Source organism: Ptychodera flava, chromosome 13, assembly GCF_041260155.1.
Source record: "Ptychodera flava strain L36383 chromosome 13, AS_Pfla_20210202, whole genome shotgun sequence".
NCBI lineage: Eukaryota > Metazoa > Hemichordata > Enteropneusta > Ptychoderidae > Ptychodera > Ptychodera flava.
In genome coordinates, this window is record NC_091940.1 from 3,627,604 (window position 1) to 3,648,436 (window position 20,833).

General features: G+C 39.4%; 1 protein-coding gene across 2 annotated transcripts in view; it reads right to left on the reverse strand.

Annotated features, from left to right (window-relative positions):
• LOC139147135 (phagosome assembly factor 1-like) overlaps positions 1-20,833 on the reverse strand; it is a 32,712-nt gene that overhangs the window by 3,743 nt on the left and 8,136 nt on the right. For both annotated transcript variants that reach the window (XR_011555654.1, XM_070718042.1), the window contains exons 3-12: positions 18,990-19,073; positions 12,440-12,483; positions 10,953-11,112; positions 9,598-9,704; positions 7,937-8,049; positions 6,616-6,749; positions 5,496-5,579; positions 3,452-3,534; positions 2,099-2,195; positions 1,122-1,253 (exon numbers count right to left, since the gene is read on the reverse strand). Coding sequence is in view for 1 of the 2 variants with exons in the window: in XM_070718042.1 (XP_070574143.1) it covers positions 1,122-1,253; positions 2,099-2,195; positions 3,452-3,534; positions 5,496-5,579; positions 6,616-6,749; positions 7,937-8,049; positions 9,598-9,704; positions 10,953-11,112; positions 12,440-12,483; positions 18,990-19,073 (1,038 nt within the window). In the remaining variant the exon portion in view is untranslated. The remainder of the gene's footprint in view (positions 1-1,121; positions 1,254-2,098; positions 2,196-3,451; positions 3,535-5,495; positions 5,580-6,615; positions 6,750-7,936; positions 8,050-9,597; positions 9,705-10,952; positions 11,113-12,439; positions 12,484-18,989; positions 19,074-20,833) is intronic.

A 20,833-nucleotide genomic window follows, 5' to 3' on the forward strand; every position in this document is an offset into this window, starting at 1 on the left:
GCGTACTGTAATTAATTTATCAATTAAATTCAATGACACTATTTTTGTCACAGCTGTTATTTGTATTTTATCTAGGCTATTTTTTAGCTACTTTTTCCTGTATTAAACTGACCTTTTCAGAATCATACAATTATTTTCTTGCTGATTTGATTGCGAGAATGTATAAGACTTATCACGGCACCCTGATAAACACTATTTCCCCCAGTGCATACATGTGTATGCATGGCAAAACCATGAAATTATTGAGTTCGGATAGTTTTCAATCGGATTCGAACCACAACATACGGCAATCAGTTGCCTAGCTGAGAGGCCATAGACAGAATCACTCGGCTAAATCTCCACTCCCAAAAAAGAGTGGTTCAATAGCCGGCTAAGTTGTTACATTTTTCTGACTGAGACCGCTCAACACGTTGTAGAGTTTTCGTGAAGCACTCACGCACAGCTGCTCACTATCATACATCGCACATACACACTTTATTGAAGCGAAGAAATGCGAATTTCATCGCTTTAACTGTGCAAACGATAACCTCGGGGACAATTCTGTCCACCAGCAGTGTTACCTACCCAGGGTAGAAAATTCGGATAGTTTTCAATCGGATTCGAACCCACAACATACGGCATCAGTCGCCTAGCTGAGAGGCCATAGACAGAACCACTCGGCTAAATCTCCAATCCCAAAAAAGAGTGGTTCAATAGCCGGCTAAGTTGTTACATTTTTCTGACTGAGACCGCTCAACACGTTGTAGAGTTCGTGAAGCACTCACGCACGCATACTCACTATCATACATCGCACATACAAACTTTATGTACGTAAACATTTGGATTAACATCAGACTACGAGTGAAAACCAGTGAAAAGATGAATCAAACATCTGAAACATATGGACACATCCAAAGCTTAAAACATTTACGGTAAGTTGTTGTTTATGGGAATTAAAGAAAGCAGGAACTGATAATATCCTATAGCCAGAAAACAATTTTTGCAATATATAATCATCATCTGTGATAAAGAATTGCATGAACACTGAAAACTTTGTCTAGAAATATGGGTCAGTTTATTGGGTTAAGTTCAACTAAGAACAACTTTTTACATTTATTTCACAAAAGAATCATAGCACCTACCTCAACAACCATGTGATTGACACCATAACAAAATGTGGAGCCAAATGGATTGGTAGAGTTTGTAGATGACGCTCTGTTTAACACAACAGGTTTATGAGCGGGTGTTAAGAGTAAATCTTGAACTTGGTCCCACTGTCATGAAAGAAGTGATACAAATGTGGTAAGTAAGTGTACAATATAGCTTGATGAAACAGAGTTCAGTGAATTTATCTCTCAATGCTCGTATCCAGCTCACTTGTTGTAAGGGTTTTGAATACACAGAATATTAGTGCTAGCAAATGGTGTAGTGTACACATGGCCAGATAAAGGTATTCTCAGCAATTGCACTTAATGTTTATAATAGACCGCTGCTATGAGGACAACTTCACTTTTTAATATTGTTTGACTCAACATATCTTATCCTATTCAGATACAAGCTATTCCCAAAAGACTACCATGCCGTGCTGGTGTAAAATCACAGCTTTTGTAGTAATGAAGTGTTTACCATAGAGTTTAATCTATATACAGTATTACAGGAGAATTTGCCATGTGTTCCAATTAACCCTTTCAGGGACGACTTTCTGGTAACTTACCAGAGCTTCACTTAATATATAGGTGTTTGGGCCTTATAGGGTTAACAGAAGACCAATATCTTTGCTCCACTTAAATTTTAGCCGTGCCATGTCTTTTCATTACACGCCTCAATGCTAGTGCAAATCGGTGCACTGATTTGAATAGGAACATCCGGGGAGTTAGCGGGCCAGTGAACGATGTACTGACCGGTTTCCATGGTTACCCAGCCCAGTGAAGCCCTTCCACGTTTTCGACGTCACAGTAGACGCTTAACGCTAAATGTAAAATATGCCCTCATGCAGCAGGAGACAATTTGCCCTCCTGGTGTCGAGCAAATTGTCACCTGCTCTCAGGCACATAAACCCATGTATTCAGGCAATAATATATAATATCATACCTTTAATTATTTTATCCAAGCAACCTACCTTTGTGAATGATGTAAGAACAAGAGGTTCTTCTGTGCCCACTGCTTTGGAGCCTCTGATCACCGGCATTGGAATTCTAAAATCACATCTGTAGTACCTGCAATATGATAGATATTCTCTTCATCAGTCAACACTACCATATGGTGTATCATTACAGATCACACTAACACTTCTTGTGCTCTGAGCCAGTAAAATAATTCCTGAACTAAGTAATCCACAGTCTCCATTGAAATGGTATTGAAATACATTCTAATCTTGAAAAGGCAATGGAAAATGGAAAATTTTCCACACTGATTGCATGAGGTTGTGGACTTTTTACAAATTTATCACATGGGACAATTGATGATAGAAAGAATAACGACAGAGTACTAAGTTATAAAATAAGTTCACATGCATAGTTTTTCCATAACTCAGTGTATGCAGTAGACATTGACAAAATTCAATCAATTCACTTTAAAGGGAAACGGTCATCAGAACTGCGCTTGTGCGAGTTTCTTGTTTACAAACAATGTATTTCGTGCACGATATCTAGCTGCACCTCATCATCATAGCTGGAACATTTAAATTATACGATGTAGATTATGACAGACATGTTTTAACTTTCATCAATCACCTTGGATACAGTGTTTACATTGGTCGTATGCGTCCCATACAACCTTTGAGCCCAGTTCCAACGACTGTATTCCTTTAACATCACAAAGTTTCTATTTCAAGCCACAAAACATGAATTTACCAACTATTTTGTTGGCTAGGACAACACCTTTGTGGCCAACACACACTCTTGAAAGCTCATAAAAACATGCTGATGAAGCTGTAATTACAAGATTGTTGGTAGAGGGCGCCCTACATCAACCCCAGTTTCCACCAGATCATTAATAATACCTGACAAATGTCTCTGACTGTTTGCAGCATATGAACAGGACTCACACTGACAATAGTACTTGTCACTTATTTTCATATTCTTACTTAAGTGACAGCTGGAAAAGAGTGCTTTCCATAGATTTCTTCATCAAGGTATGCTCTTGAAAGTTACAAGAAAAAGCTAACCCAAACACTATCCATATGCATCCGTGACTGTCAACTACAATGGCCACACATTATTCACTTCCACTGGCCAGATGATCTTGATTATAAGATGACAGCATGAAGTTTACCATACATGTGACAAGTTACGCAAGGGTCATGCCACAGAGATTAAGTTACAGGCATTCAGTCTATAACTGTACCTTTGATCTCTGATTGTCTGACTGTCATATTAACTCAGTGTATTAATGCAATTATATTAGTTTCCAGGCTATTTAGTTCCCACCAATCTTCCTAAATCTTATCAAAATACTCTGTCAAAATACTTACATATTGAAGTTGAAATGTCCTGGATAGTTGGTGTGAAGCACAAACTTCTTAACAGTGTGAGTGCATGCATCTATAAGCACATCCTATCAAAATCAAAGAAATACAGAACATACATTAATGATGTACAATTCTTTGAAAAGTAAAATAATGCGGCTGATATTCTTTGTGTGTCAAAAATCAACATTGGTATTATTGGAAAGGTCATTGATGTCATGTTTTCTTATGCAAATCTGAAAAAGCTTCTATAGGGTTGTGAAAGCCCTGATAATATAAAACATCAACACTACGATTTGTTCCTCACAGGGTGTCCTGAAGTATGACATCTTTTCTCATCAATGATCAGTACAACAGAGATTTTGTAAAGTTTACTCAATAAGACAATTGTTTCATCAATGTTTAAAGCAACTGTTCAGAAGCAAAATGGATGCAATAGGAATTGGTATGAAAGAGTTAAAAGTGAAAATTTGTGAATGGTTGTTCACTGTTGGCAGTGTCTGGCCATAAACAGTGTGCTTCCATGATCAAATTTCTACTGAGGTGCATGTCAGTATGTATACAGTTTTTAATATGACTGTGATGTTGTTACTGCTGAAATCACTGATGTGTTCAAAACGTCAAAACAAAGGCCCAGCCGCCATCAGTCTCACCGCAAGATATTCCCAGCTGTCTCTCAACTTGTAAAGTGAAAACATCAACCCACCAAACTCAAAAGATCGTGGCGCGAAATAGAAAAGTTCTACCAGCCAAAGCAAATCTGTTAAACCACGCCTCCAATTTTGACCTCAAAATTTCACGATCAACCCATTTCTCAGACGCTGTTCAGACACTGTGGTCCTGTCGACTGGCGCGGCCGGTAGCCATTCTGTCGTTCATCTTTGGAAAATCGTAAAATTGTGAGACGATGAACAGGATTTACCTGAACAGAACATCGACACGCCGCGAGAGAAACAACTAGAAGCATGGCCTGAAAACATGGACTAGGAATTTGTGAAATATACAAGAACTGGAAATCAAAGAACCGGATTTTGTTTGGGTGTTGTTCATATTCATCACAGTAAGCAATATTCTCATCTGTGAATTTTTTCATAGGCTACTGGCGTCAGTTTTTTAAAGTCCATCCCCCAACTGACCATCGGCTTCTCACACCTCGTGCGACGGCACTGGTTGAGACATCTTCTGCACTATCGCCATATTCGTTGATTTTTTTCTTTGAGAGATATCTAACGCTTCACACGATACAAAGCGTTGCCATACATTTTGTAACCCACGATCGCTGAAACGGAACTTTTTGCCACCTCTCTGAATGACGAGAAAATCGCCAGTAACTTTATCCCCACCACGCAGTAAGATTTCCATGACAATCAAATCCTGTAACTCGGGCAAGATTGCCTTCCCACTCCTAAATCTCCGTTTGAGCCATTAGGGTGTCACAGGATGAAGGTAAACCAGAGACTTGGTTCAAGTCGGTGAATTTTCAAAAAATAAAATGATTTGTAAAAGTTCCTTGTGTAAAATTTGGCAGCCCAGGTCAGGTTTTCATAGCGATCGAACGCTTTTTTATTTAGTCTGTGCAGCTATAGCAGTAGTGAGTTAGTTTGTACCGCGTGAAACTCCCCTGTATTGCGTTCACTCCACTCAACGCATTCATATAGGCCTAATCCTACTCACACGTTTCACATGGAAACAGAACACAAATCATTGAATTCCAAGCATTCACCCGACTCACATGTTCACAAATCATGCACTTGAACCAAGTCTAGTAAACCAGTAAGTAAATCGAGAGAAAAGCTGTGCACAAACACGCTTCAAACACAGTGTAAGTGTGCGGTGGTCGGCGTTTGGAAGGTCGGCGTGGTTTTATCTTTTTGGTCTGGGCAGTCAAACTTCTGTTTCGCACGTCAATGTTTTGAATTTGGCTGGTTCATGTTTTCGGTTGACAAGTCTCGCTGACAGCCGGGAAAAGTTGCGGTCAGACGTGCTGGCGGCAGGGTCTTTGTTTTAACGTTTTGAATACATTAGTGATTTCAGCAGTATAATAACTTACCACTCCTAGTGTAAAATAATTGAAGAAATAATCAGAATTCTTGGCAGGTGTTAGCTTCTTTGATGATGATGAGTGAATCCTCATCTAACCATGGAATATAAAAAGATTGAATCAAGTTACTGATAAAACATAAAATCAAGACATTCATCATAATTTGTTGATTAACCCATTACCTGCCAAGTTCATATTTCACCATCAGGTCAAGTTGGTTAAAACTAGTGTAGCAAAACATGTCCCATATGGTGCATTTTAACAAAGACTTGAAGATTTGAAGGTCCCTGAAGACAGAGGTACAGCAAACATAATTTTTACAGACTAAAGATGCTATAACATACCAAGCCAAGTGGGTGAAAATGGTTTTTGCTCAATACCGCTTTTTAATGACTTGGCAGATGGGGAAGTGATACTGTCTGGCAGGTAAAGGGTTAAAGTTGACATGAACAGTGGAGAGGTTCATATTTCCTATTCTGCTCATTAGATGAAGATATTTACATTAAATACTTGAACAAGGAAAGGTTTTAACAGTTGTTGATCAAAAAATCCTTGTCAAAGAGCAATGTTTTAGTTCTCACAGATTGGAAAATCCATCACTCAAGGAGGGCTGTACCGTTCATCCCTGCTTTGAATGATGGATCTTCCAGTCTATATTCCCACTACCTGGAAGAGATTTAGATAGACCTGTTTCATTGTTTATTTATAAAGTTGTCTGGGTTGTCTTTTGATTCCATACTCATTCATTTCATTTGACAGATGATATTACCAAAGTGTCCATAGGAGCCTTAAATGGAAGTTCATGTTAGTTAGATTAGACAGCTGTTGTCTGTAGCATATGAGACTGCATCCAATGGAAATGTATTCTTTCATGTATAACATGTAGATCTACTGCTGTTTGCTGTCCAGTGTATTCCAATGCACAAAACTACCAGTACTCACTTCTGTACACATCCATGTTGATTGGTTGTACCAACTATAATTACATTTTGAAGCTCTCAACACACTTTATTTATAAAATTTGTTCAATCAACTATTCAGGACTGTTGGAGTCAATGTTTACAACAGTAAGTTGAATATACAGGTTTCAGAAAGCCATGTACTTAGTACTGATAATGATGACCCTCACCTTGTCTTCTGATTTGTAAAAAAATTTGCTGGGTGATCCCAGAGCACTGACAATACTCTGTGCACAGTCTCCAAATTTCACTGTCCTCTCCAATATTCTCCTCCTTTGTTCTGATATCTTGCCGGGTCCAGACCCTGAACACCAATTACATATACATTGCAAATGAATGTTAGAGGGGACAAAATTTTATTTACTGACAAAACAAGATTTTACAAACAGTACACTAAATCAGTGTTTTTGTTAAGGCTATTTCTCTCATAAACATTACTGGAGTCCCCCCTGTTATATCAATTCAATCATATTAGATGATAACAGAAATGATACAGGGAATCCTATAGCATTTACCTATGTACCTAAACCTTAGGAGAAACACTGTAAATCATTAATTTTGTCAAATCATCAGAGGGTGACTGGGGTGAAAACTGACGGAAACAGAAAACATTCACATTAACATTTGTTATAATCACTAATTACATAAAATGATGCTAATGTTTAGGATAAAGTGCACAGCAACGGGCTGAAGGAAAACTATTTTAGTTCTGCCCAAAGATTTGTGTCTCCTAATCTTCACTCATGCTAGTAAGGTATACCTATAATAAACTGTTACTTTATTTTTTTGTAGATTGAGAGATGTGTCTTCAATCCAGAATACCTGTTTCTGTCAAAGATAAAATGATTTTTCTCTGTATAGTATCAAAGTTTGATCCCAGCCATTTTTAAGGGTGTTACCCCAGCACATTATCCACTGTTCCTCTCAGAATATCAATGTAATCCTATTGAGTTACAACATAAAAGGTACAGCTGGGAGTTCCAAAAGCCATTATCTATCTTTCAAAACCTTAGCAAAATCACTACAATCTATTACACGAGGAAGCGCAAAGCATTTCAATCATTTGTGATTAAACATTGTTATTTTCACAAATACTTGGGTACATCAAAAGCTTTTACAAGGGTAAATGGAATGAAAAGTGTTGCACAGATTCTGTTCCTATGAAGTACTCATTGAACAATGGCCAGACCAAAGATAATCAATCATGTAGGTTGGTATGGTTTGTTTATGACTGTGTTACTCAATATCAATTTCAGTTTGTCTTTTCATGAGTATCTTTGTTAAAAATTAATTCAAATAAAGAAGACAAATTGGTGCTAGCTATTTGGTGTACTTAATGGTGACAATCTTGTCACAGTTGTCTTCATGGTGACAATCTTGTCTCCGCGGCAACAATCTCTAATGCTCACTTTTACATGACAACAATCCCCTTCACCCCTCTCTCACACACAGAAACACACATGTACTGATATAAAATTGTTGTGATAGTACCTTCTGTAGTAAGAATGAATTTCAGTCCTGCTGGAATATCATTGTCAAACAAAACCACTACTGAATCAGTATATACATTGCCATGGAAACAGCTCAAAGGCATAGGTGGTGGTCTGCAAGAAAAAGACAAAGCACATTATTCCAATATTTAACAAAAGGTTACAGCTCTTGATATAAACTGTTTCAAAGACATTCATATCACAGCTTCTGCAGTTGTTTGAATATTAATTACTAGATGAATTTATGATACTCACTAATTTATAACTTTAGCTAAGACGGTATCAATAATATAAAATCAAAAATACTACCTCCTTTTCACTTTGTGTAGAACAACTTTGGAAGAGTTAGGGAGGTCTCACATTATGGTAAATTAGATAACCTAACCAATGATGTAATTGATCAAGAGAAGTAAAATATGAATTCTTGAAGGGTTGCAGCATTGCAGGTTTTGTGTTTTTCTGGACATAGATCATAAATGATGGCATGGAAACACTGAAACACACTGCTTAGCCTCAGCAATTAGATTAGTAACACTATCTTAAATTTATAACAGTGTTTGAATGCATGAAGCATATTGGTACCTGCATTTTTATGTACTTTTCAAGCATAATAACATAATAATATATTGATAGAGAAAAGACTGTCTCATGTTTCATGCTGTATCAAATGATTGAATTCAGCAAATACTGTACACTGAATTTCAGTTCATATTTGTTATCTTGGGAAAATATAAGTTTTCCAGAGCTACTTGAACATTTTCCAAAGGGTCGATAATAAATTCAAATAAAGCTATGAAAATCGAAGTCAATTTAATGAACGGACCATGCCTAATAAGCATTTGAAATTACCATGAAAATTTGAAAGCTACGGTCATTTGGGTTTGCACAAACACATGATGTATCACATAATAACTATTGTGTTTGTCTTCATTTTGTGCTTTTTCTTGTGCCTCTGTATTAGATTTAGAAAACAAAAAATACAAAAAATATGTTGTGTTTTTTCCCAGGATACAATTGTCAAACAGACAGGCAGACGTACTCAATTTTCATATTCTATTTTTGCTTAGTTGACATTTGCATTATCCCCATACTTCACTGAATGTAACATATCTAGGTTGTGAAGATATCTGATAGCACATTGAAATGGCAAATGGTCAATTTTTTAGGGTTGAAACCTGTGAGGAACTGGAACTGAAAGATGTAAGTCTTCATAGCTGTATATGCACACATCTACAGACAGCATGGAGATATCTCTTCTATCATATGCATACAATCACAACCACAACCTATTCCCTGCAAATATCTTTATCAATAAATAACATGAGTACACACATCTTTCTTTTTAATGAGCACAGCCAATTTTTCACAGTTCACTTCTACTATTCTTTGTAGTATTCTATGTAATAATTACTATAGTGAAAGTGAGGCTACTCATCTGTTTCACAAGATTATTTACAACTAGATTTTTTTGCCTTTCTGGCACTGGTCTGGGAGAAAGACTATTTTATTGGCCCTTTACAGGTATCTTACATTTGTAGTACGTGTAGTCTTTAAAATTTACGATGCTTACAACTTCAGGAAGAAGTAATGTTTTATATGTGCAAACCAAAATGCCCCATAAAATCCATAACAAATACTGGTTGAGAGGGAAAAAATACTTACTTTGTGTCAGCTAAACTATTCCCAGTGTATATACACATACGTGATACTACTGGTGAGGCACCATTAGGAAACTGCAGTGAACTTAGATAGCCATGCGTGTAATGAGGCTGTAATGAACAAAAACAAATACATTTGGTGAGTTACATGGGTATACACCCGTAAGAAATAATCTACCAATGTGAAGTCATTAAGAAAGAAGTTTCACTTCAATATTTCCATACTTCCTATATTTGGGTAGATTCTACATAACAAATGTCTATGGTTTCAGTTTAGCTGATAATGCAGTTTTACATCAGGAAAGGATGATTATGACTAGTTATAACATTTGACGGATATTTAGAGGGTATGACCTTGATACTGCCTGTTTCTGTGTTGTCTTAGAATGAGTGTCATTTGTGCTGTGCCAGACATGAGACAAAGTCAACACAGTTTACTTTCAGTGTTCTTTGTACAAGTCGGGTTGGGTGTAAATAAACTATGGAGCAGAAGACCCATCTAAAATGTTATTACTGACTACAAGCTATTGGTCTTTATGATGCATATTGTAAATAATGCATTCTGTTAGTAGGTTAATTCATTATCTTTCACAATACTTAAGGAAACAGAAGAAATATGTTTATTTTATTGAAGAAAAATAATGAAAATTTACCAAAAGTTAATGCTTTCCTTCTTTCAAGAGAGCATAGTATGACATTGCTTCTCTTACCAGTAATCTTTAAAACATTTGAAAAGAGATTGCTACGATACGTTTAAGACAAACCACAACAAAGCATAAATATCATTGTAATATTATTCGCATTTATTTTACTGTCAGTGTCATACTATGAACAAGTTTACGTTGCATGATGACTGTGTATAATAGAGTAATCATCTAAACATACATTCCATACATTATCCTGTTTAATATAATTTGATTTTGACAACAGTGGAATCACCAGTGGTTGAAATATATACAACAGTTTTACACTTGTCACATATATCACTGCACCTTTGGTTAAAGCTCCATAAGCTGTATCTTTCGGCTATTTTTTCAGAACTTTTGCTTTGTGGTTTCCCTACACTTTCTGCATTGAATCTCTGAACTGTAGATTAATGCCAAGTATTTAGCATATCAACACAACCTATATGAGTATAATCTACATTGTTATTGTTGAAAATTGTATTCAAGTCCGGACTAGAATTTATTTGTAAACAATGAACAATGATCACTATACACATACAAGGTGTGCTGACAAAAAGAATGCTCAAAATTTCAGCATGACAAACGGATTTGGGTCAGACACGGAATACTGAAAAACTTGCCACAAGGTACAGCTTATGTCCCTTTAATTGATAGATTGATTTGGAGTACTTACCTCAAATTTGGAATCAATGGGGAACGAAAAGGAGAGTCCTCGGAAGTTAAGAATGAAAAGTTGATGTGCTGAGTCATAGATACCAGGATGTGTTGCTCCAAATGATTGGTCTATTTGTTCTATGGTAGGTATCACTTGAGGTGAATTAAAATGTACACCACTGCAAATAAAACAAGTCATACCGTTAGAATTCTGTCAACACAAATACACCACCTTAATATCTAAATGCCATTACCTGCTCAAAGTAAAGTAGGAAAGCATTTAAAAATACTCCAATTCATCCCAGTTCAGAATATACAACAAAAAATCTTTGTCAAACTTGTAAATTAACAGGTACTTAATGTTCTCTCACACAACCAAACAAAGAAAAGTTATTTTGACACCAAAGATAATCATTTAGCAAGGATTTATATTCTGCACACATTCTACATGCAGATTAGATAAATTATCACTGTTTAACACATTAGTTTTGATTATGTTAGAAAGGATCACAGTAACTATAATCCTTAAAACTTACATCTATTCTAATGTGATGATGTTTTCATCATGGGATGGTGTACAAAGAAATTTCACAAGTGATGCTGTATTAATGATTTTCAAAACTGAACCAAAATGTCTGATATCAACTATGACATTCATTTCTTTAGAAGTCTCATACTCTCACATCCTCAGCGATGAGAGCAAAATTTTACCGTACACCATGTTATAGGGTTCAAATATTCAAATACGCTTCAAAAGCTGTAGGAGTTTAATTGGTGTCTTGTTCACTTGGAGGACCTAGCAAGTGTCTGGATGGCTACATGCTGTCACTGCACTGACGTGAAAACATTTCAACATTGAAAAGTCATCTTATCCTGTCACTCACACACTTTATCTGATACAGTAGTGTCATTAAATCCTGCCCTATAAATTCTTCAAGGCCTTACACTGACATATGGTTGTACTAATGATAAGTATGTCATTAAAGCCACACTGTAGGTCCATTACAGCCTACTTATATGAAACTGACACAGACTGTTTTTGTCATCAGCTTGCTAATGCCATCACTTATGATACTACATCATGGTATATTGAGATACCTAGGTGGCCGCAATGAAACGATAGAAGTCAAAACACACTCACAGTAAACGTGAAAATAAGGTGTATGAATTGGATGTCAATTTAGCTGTGTGCCTAGTACAGTAGTAAAATTCCTTGAATATTACCAATGTGTGTGTATACTGCTTCTAAATAAATTATCAAACATGATCCCATCAATTTTATCAATAACCTAGTACTGCACAGGATGTCTGCCATTAAACTATCTGGACATCATTATAGTAGAATTTCTTAACCTGTGTCATGTATCATTAAGATAGAGATCAACACTTCAGTTTATCATCTACTCAATCCATAAATGACTTACGCAAATATTAAATGTTGTGATAAGCTAAAGTGGGAAAAAATCCGTGCTCCTCAGACCAAAAGATACAGAAAAATATACTTACCAATATTTTAGTTTCACTTTCTTGAGATTATAAACTTCAATAATCTATGAAATGAAAATAAGATGAAGAAAATACAAGTAAAACTTGATGCTTACTGTATGGAATCTGATGAGACAGTAAAAATATCCACTGATAAGAACTTGATATCCTTTTACCATTCTGTAGGAGTATGCATTCAGAGTATCATACTTGTCAAAGCTATGCACGACGATTTTCATAACATTAAAAATAACAGAAGTTGACAATTTTTGATCATTCAACCATGAATATTATTTTAAGTGTCTTCCTATGTAGTCCACACACTGCATTTTTCATAATCTTAAAGCTTACATTTTGCATGTCACTGAAAGTTGAAGACATCTAAAAATATTGGCAGTTTATCATTTCATATAGAGGTTATAGCAATGATAATGAGTTCCCACTTGAGTCAAAAATTCACACCTAAAGTCATTATTGTGATGATAGATATTTATTTTACCTCTATTCAAATGACTCTGCGTACATGTACATGTACACTTCCCACAGTAAATATGCTAGGGTGTAAGTAAAGCCAGCTTTAACCTTCTGATGTTTTATAACAACACATTACCTGAAATACCGTTGTATTTGACACACTTTTTGTCATTTCTTGAAAGATAGAAATTGACAGAGTAAACAGCCTTGCTCAAAGATGATCTATTAACCCTTTTCCTGCCAAGTCGGTGAAAATCCGCTTGAAATTCGGTGTAGCTAGAATCTGAGCAGCCACGGCCGTTATCCTGCCAAGGCGGTGGAAATCGGGCTACTTTTTGGTACCCCCTTTCCTGCCTAGTCGACGGAACTACGTGTAGCAAACCCTTGCTCGCGCTAGGGGTCGTTCGAGGACAGGTTTTGGGCGAGGAACGGCGTTTGCTCTCGAAATGGGTTCACAGAGAGTCCAACGACAGGGAAAGGTGCGGAAGCTACCCAGCCAGTCCCCCACCCCGGTGGGGGACTGGTTTTTTTTGGGGGGACGAGTAGCGTACTTGGCAGGTTAGCACGTTGACGTATTCTAGCGGAGTTTGGGTTAACTTGGCTCTGAGGCACTACATAGATTGCGGCCGAAATTGACCGTCTCGGCAACGCTAATCTGTAAGGCAACCGCCTAAGACCGCCTCAGCTGGCGGTGCAATTTTTTGCCAATGGTGCGAGACGAAAATCACGGACTTGGTCCTGATTGACGGGAAGTGCGGACGGATTTGACGGACTCGGCTTGATTAGTCCCTGACATGGAACTGATCCGAACGGACTTGAGCGACATTTGTGAAGGGTAACCATCGCTTTTAACCGACTTGTTACCTTCTCGAAAAGACTACCCACTCAGATGTCGGACGTTGTCGCTGCACTTGGCTCTAGACGTTCAAGCCGTGCAACGAAACACACCGCCTCAGCCTTGCCATTCAGGAACATGGCCTCAAAATTTGATACCATTGTTCACCGACTTGGCGGCTGCGGTTAGGTGCGTGAACCGTTGTTCACCGACTTGTTACGCCTATTTGTCCCTGTGAAGTTCGGCTAACGGCCGAGTCTAACGGGAGTTGGCAGACCTGTGTTTGGTTTATACCGTAGTATGACCGACTCAGGTAGAGGTACCTGTCGGTATATTCCGAGTTTTAAGCACTCAGGCGTCAATGACGGGTCGTCATCACCGCTGATGACGTAGACGTGCTGGCCACGTTATTTGAAGGAGCCATGTTTGCCCAACGGACGAGGCCGAGACAGCCGTTGACAATTTTGGCATCCTTCATCTTTGACCGCCTTAGTTGGGTAAGCCGCTCGGCAGGCGACGGTTATGACCTAAACAAGCCGCTGAAGCACTGTCAGTTGCCGTACAAGAACGAGACGGCCAGTCCATTACTGCTTAATGGACGATCTGTCGGGTTGGCTTGTCACCGACTTGGATGACAATACGCCCTGCGCAGGTGTACTTAGAAGGGACATGAGGTTAAAGATACGGGTTTCCCACCCGTACTAAACATGGGCTTGGGCCAACGTCCTTGGGTGGCAGGTGCGCATGCCACGTACCCAGCTGGACGGAATGTCAAGTTGAGATGCTAATGACATTGACTATGTTATGCTAAGTGCTCGAGGGATTTGCATCGCAAATGAGTATTATTAGCATATCAAATGGTGCGGACAGGCAATTTACATGACGGGTAGGAATGTCAGCGCCGGTTGGTGGACTGATTGCCGTAGGTCCATTATAATAACAGGTGGATGCATATATTAACACCCCTGCGTCCAATCATGTCCAGGGCTTTGTTTCCCTGTGGCTTTAAAAGGGAGGGACCTGCTAGTCTGTCGACACTGTTCCAGACATGAGCTTGACGGACCGCAAAGTTTTCTGAAGGCGAGCAGACGACTGAAGCTCAAAGATGCAGAGTCTCCGGGCGGTAGTGGTAGCGATCGTTGTGATGTCCCTAGTAAACGTTCTAAGAAGTCGGGCAAGAAACGCTCCCGTAAGGCGAAGCCATCTCCGGCTGAAAAACCCAGTGGTAAGCGTAAACGTAAGAGCGATCGTTCTGCCGATGAGGATGATGACGGGTCACCGGTCGCCAGTGGTTCTCACCCGGCTGCTCCGGGAGAGACTACTTCACCTGCAGAGACTACATCTGCTCTTGTGGGAGATACTTCACCTGCACAGACTACGTCTGCTGCTGCTAGTGAGACAGTGAGTAACGAGACGGCTGATGCCATTGGTTCTCCCCCGGCTGCTCCGGGAGAGACACCACCTGTTGCTACTATGAGCCCTCATCCTGCGTCAGGAGAGGTTCCTGTGCCCAGTGCGAAAGAGCTTGAGTCCTCGTCATCAGCAGAGGCTGCCGAGCCCGCTCCTGCCATAGTTTCGTGTGCTGCGATGTCCCCGCCGAAAAAGATAGTGCGGAGGGTTCGTTATCAGGATAGCCCACCTGATTTTGAGCCAGATATGATCCTTGATGCCGCTACGGGCGAGTTCAGGACCAGACGCCCAGACGACGGTGATATCACCGCTGAGTCCAACTCGGAGGTTGACGAGGATGCGGCAAAGGACGATGACTTTTATGACAGGCAGTATGTAGGTGAGGCAAGCTCTGACGACGATGATGACGTTGCTGCTGTGTTGGCGGAGGACGACACCCCTCCTGTCTGGCGTATGTCGGAGACTACCGATGCTAATATATTTGAGGAGACCGATTTTGACCATGAGAGAGGACCGACTTTCACCTTGCCCAGCCACTCCCGTGAGCTCGATTACTTTTTTAAGTTTATTCCAGCTACACTGATCAGATTGGCCAAGGAGGAGACTAATAAATACGCCAATTCCACCAGCGATATATCGCTAGGAAAATAGATAAATACTGGCGTAACGCTGACTACCGAGAGGGCAGGCGTTCATTGGCGTCTTAGTCTGTATGGGTGTCGACCGTAAATCATCAGTGGAGGATTATTGGTCTAGCGATCCCTTTCTGAGAAACCAGGGTATTTCTACTGTGATTACCCGCAGTCGCTTTCAGCAGCTTATGTGATACTTTCATCTGGCAGACCCAGAGAACGATCCACGTCGTGATCCTGATGAGGCACGCCGCCGACGTCGGTGTCAGGAGGATCCCCTGTATAAAATCAATCCATGGATGGAGTCCATAGTTGACCGGTGCGTAAATAATTATAAGATGGGTAGAGAGATCTCCATCGACGAGGGCATGGTGCGATTTAAGGGCCGTTCTAAATTTAAGCAGAGATTACCGCATAAGCCTGATCGAGACGGTTTCAAGATATGGCAGCTGTGCGACTCCACCACTGCATACATCGCTAACTTTGCACCGTACCTAGGTGTGAAATTTCGGGATCGGACTGATGGGAGACGGCAGGAGCGAGGTGTGGTGAAAGAATTACGATGGAGCTGGTCCAGCCATTCTGTGGATATAATCACAGCCTATTCTGTGATAGCCTGTTTAGCACGGTCGTTACTGCTAGAGAGCTGATGGAGACCGGGATCTACATGGTCGGGAGTTTTAACGCCGTAATCGTCGCACCATGCCCCCTCAATTAATTCCGCCGGGTAAGAGGAAGCGCCTTCCTCTGTCTGTTGGGGATATGAAAGCCACGACCAGAACGGACTCTCGTCTTAACATCACTGCTTATCAGGATAGTAACGCTCAGGTGCTGATCTGAATACGGTCTATCCACCCTTGGAGTGCGTGCCAGTGGGGGAGGGAGACGAGCGGCGACAAGTGCCTCTGTCGCTGTATAATTATCGCCGTCATGGACATGGGAGGCGTCGACCGAGCCAACCAGAAGCGCAAGTACTTTCACACTGGGCGCAAGAACCACAGATGGTGGACATATCTGGCATGTTACCTGATTGATGTTGCCCTGGTAAATGCATATATATGCTTCAAGCATGTACACCCTGATAGTAAGCTGACCCATAAGATGTTTCATCTGCGTGTCGGGAAACAACTCATTGGCGGTTATTGTGGGCGATCGCAGCCCAGTGTGAGAGAGGTCGAGGCCACTGTTTCTCTTGCCTCGTACATCAATCCACAAAATCAGCCGATGCACGTTGTCAGCCGTTTGGAGGGGCGGCAGAAATGCTGTAAAGTATGCAGCAGAGAGGGTAAGACCACTGCGAGCGGACGACTGTCTGAGACGTCCAAAGGATGTAGTCTGTGCGGGGTTCATCTTCACGAGGGCGAGTGTTTTGCGGCTTTTCATCATCGCATGATGCTACGAGGTAAGAGGAGCATTGGCGTGCAGACCTCTACTCACACAGCCCCGACGACACCCATCAGCAAGAGAACCCGACGTAAATAACGGACAGGGGACAGCTTCGCCTAACAGTGGCTTGACTGTATTCTTAACACGGACCATGATCACATTTTGAGCACGGTTGTGCCGTTTGTTTGTGCTTTACGATCCCGCTGATTGTAAATTGAAACACGGATTATTTTGTACAATCCCCCGATTGTAATCTTTGTAACACGGACCATGCACTCGGACGTCGAGACAGACTCTGAGATTTATTATTCGGCATAATGTAAATTATTCCCGAATAAAATACTATCTATGGATCGCATATTTTCGTTTGTTTTGTTTAGACGGATTATTTTGTACAATTCCCCCTATTATAATTTTTGAAACACGGATCTGCCACCCCGATTGTAATTTTTGAAACACGGACCATGCACTCGGACGTCGAGACAGACTCCAAGATTTATTGTTCGGCATAATGTAAATTATTCCCGAATAAAATACTATCTATGATCGCATATTTTCGTTTGTTTTGTTTTTTACCCCCACTTTCGTTTTTGGCAGATCCGTAAGGACGCTATAGTAATGGATGAACGTGCGTTGTATCACGTGGGAGGGGCACAGCCCAACGGAGGCTGTGCTCGTGCGACGTAGACGTTGTACCAACCATCTGTCGTTGGGGTTAGTGCATAGAGCAGTTGCACTGTCCAGAGCTAAGGTGGTACAAAACTGCACCTTAGTAACAACTGCACAACTAACCTGTTAGGAAACGGTAACACTAACGAGCTAAGTGTTCACTGAACTGGCCAAACTACGTACACGCCTTCCTTCAATGGCGGAACTATGTCGTTGACACTACGTCAAAGCAGACTGCACTGTGCGACTCTTCCAAGTCGTTCAAAGTACGTGGCCAAGTGACACAACCCAGGGGAAACAGGACAGGTTTGAGGGTGCTGCCGCACCCATAGCACTAACCCCTGGGTCTTCTACTAACCCACGAGAGAGGTGACGTTTCCCCGTGTGGCCGTGCGTGCCGGCGAACGAGCTTTACTTCCGCGAAAGTAAGCTAGAAAAGGGCATAAAAGTGCACGTCCCCCGGGGCAAACAACGCCCGTGACCTCGTCATTTTCTGGACACAACCTCATCAGCGGTTGCCCCTCTATACGGGCATGCAAAAATTTTTGAAGTCTAACACGTATATGGTCGGTAATCGTACCCCAAAAATGCGGTATTTTCCCGCCAAATGCCTGGCAGGAAAGCGTGCAGGAGAGCCTATCTTCTGTAGACACGGAAAAGGGGGCCGGTTTTGACCGACTTGGCAGGATAACGGACAGGGGCGCTCGGCAGGAAAAGGGTTAAATGGTCATGCCAAGATTTTGAAAATGTGAGTATTCTCATTTTCAGTTGAGTAATAGACTAGGAATGAAATCTATCCAAATGTATGTCTGGATTGTACATGTCTATATCACTCAGCAATGATGAAGACTTTGAGGTAAAATATTGTTTACTGACACAGATATGCATGTTATCATCCATGTCAAAGAATCATACCATTCCTCCATTACTAGGCATTATTTTCCAGTCAATTTCACTTGTGAAAATCAAAGAATCAAAGTTGATGAAATAAGAGTGACTGATGTTGGAGTGGAATCTGAAGGGAGAAAGACTTTTGCTCCAGGTTAAACAGGAAAGCAGGCAACAGTGACCCACACTGTACTTCATAAAAGTGCATCCAATATATCAGAAGAAATGTGTTCACTATTGATGATTTGGGAGTTCTAAAATGTTGAAGACTACTTACTTTAAGTCTTTGTACAACAGGATCAAATAATAGCCTGATACCATCCTGAGATAAATTAAGAACTATATCCACAGATAAAGGTGTCTGTTGGAATAAACAAGACAAAATCAATAAATAAATGTATGGTATATGTATATGTAGATGTCATTGGCATTTGTATATTTTATGAATTTCAAATTGACAGTAAAAATTTAACAGAAAGTAGCATTGGAAATAGTTTTGTGGATATATTTATTTCTTTCTGGAATCAAGAGTATTCAGACAAGTCATCATTTTACATATACTGTAGTGTAGCAACTTCTTTGAGGTGCACTGTACAAGACATTTCTATACTGTAAATTAGTAATACTGGCATGAAGAGCTTCATGAATTGTTCTTATTGAATGCCACTTGACCTCAGACCTGACAAATGTTTACATGTCAACTTGTTGAACAAACACAGCCTGACAACACTTATTTACATATCATACAGTATACATGTATGCACTCAATTAATGTAGATGAACAACAATCAAACATTGGACTACCTCTTTTTAAATTTGTATAGCCTATAACAGTTTTGTACCAGTATGAAAAGTCTACTTAATTTATGGAAAAATATCTAGGCTGAATATGACAAATAAACATATACACATACATGTATGTACATGTTAAATATACACAATTTTATCAATATTTATAATACTTCAACGATTCAGTTTGTTGTTATATATCATCTTTCATTCTCACTCCTGATAAAATTACTATATGTGGTATGTGTAATTTGTCTGACATCAATAAAATTTCTACTTTCACGGCTGAAAATAGAAAATACCGTATGGTATTTACATGGTCAGAAGAATGGTGATCTGGTGCTGTTGATGTTCATGTAGTATATTTCACCATGTAATGGTTTCAGTTATTCATGTATACATGTATCTTCTTTATATTAATAACAATATTATTCACACAATGGCATGTTGCATTTTCAATTATTTGAATCTGTGTAATTATTACTCTATTATTTCACTTTTCTGATATCTGCAATTCAGAGGACATATTCAACAATATCTGCATTAAAAATTATCAAATTTGTTAATGTCATAGAATTTTCTTTTCTGTCTGTGAGAAGCTTTTCCCTATATTTCAATTTACCCATGTATTGATATTAATCATATATGTCATCATTGACTGTTTTGTTCATTCAATTTTACAGACAACAAAACATCACAATTCACGTCATGAATTAGTTATAATTCCAGTGCAAGTACACTGTATTTTCAGTTTTGTAACTGTCCACTGAGTTTTTTATTTTCCTTTCTTGTCAAAGCAAATCTATGGCAAACCTTGTAATACATGGCAGTACAGCCTTCCACAGAACATTAAATAATATAGCCTTGTTGTGTGAGATAAATCTTCACAAAGATGAGGCATAAAATTCTGGTACACAGGACTGCACATCCATTGTAAAATTTTCTCAGAGTGTATGATCTTTGTGTAATTACTTAATTTTGATAGGTTGCAAAACAAGTGAATGGTATATCTGTAGTTTAAACTTAGCAAGTATCAAAACAGCCAATCAGAAAGTTTATACATATTATTGTTTATATTAAAATTATACTTTTGAAAATAAAATCTGACAATCTGATGTCCATTCACAAAATTCACATTCATAGTATGAAATGATGATAGAATGTCTGGGTAAGCTACACAGGTGATATGTCAGGAAATGGTCCAACACTATCACATGTGACCTTTTGAATTTTGGTCATCTTGCATGACTGCATCTGATAAGGTCCAGACAACATGTGATGGATTGACTATGTCTTGACAAATAGTCCCTCCAACTATTGTGCTTGACATGA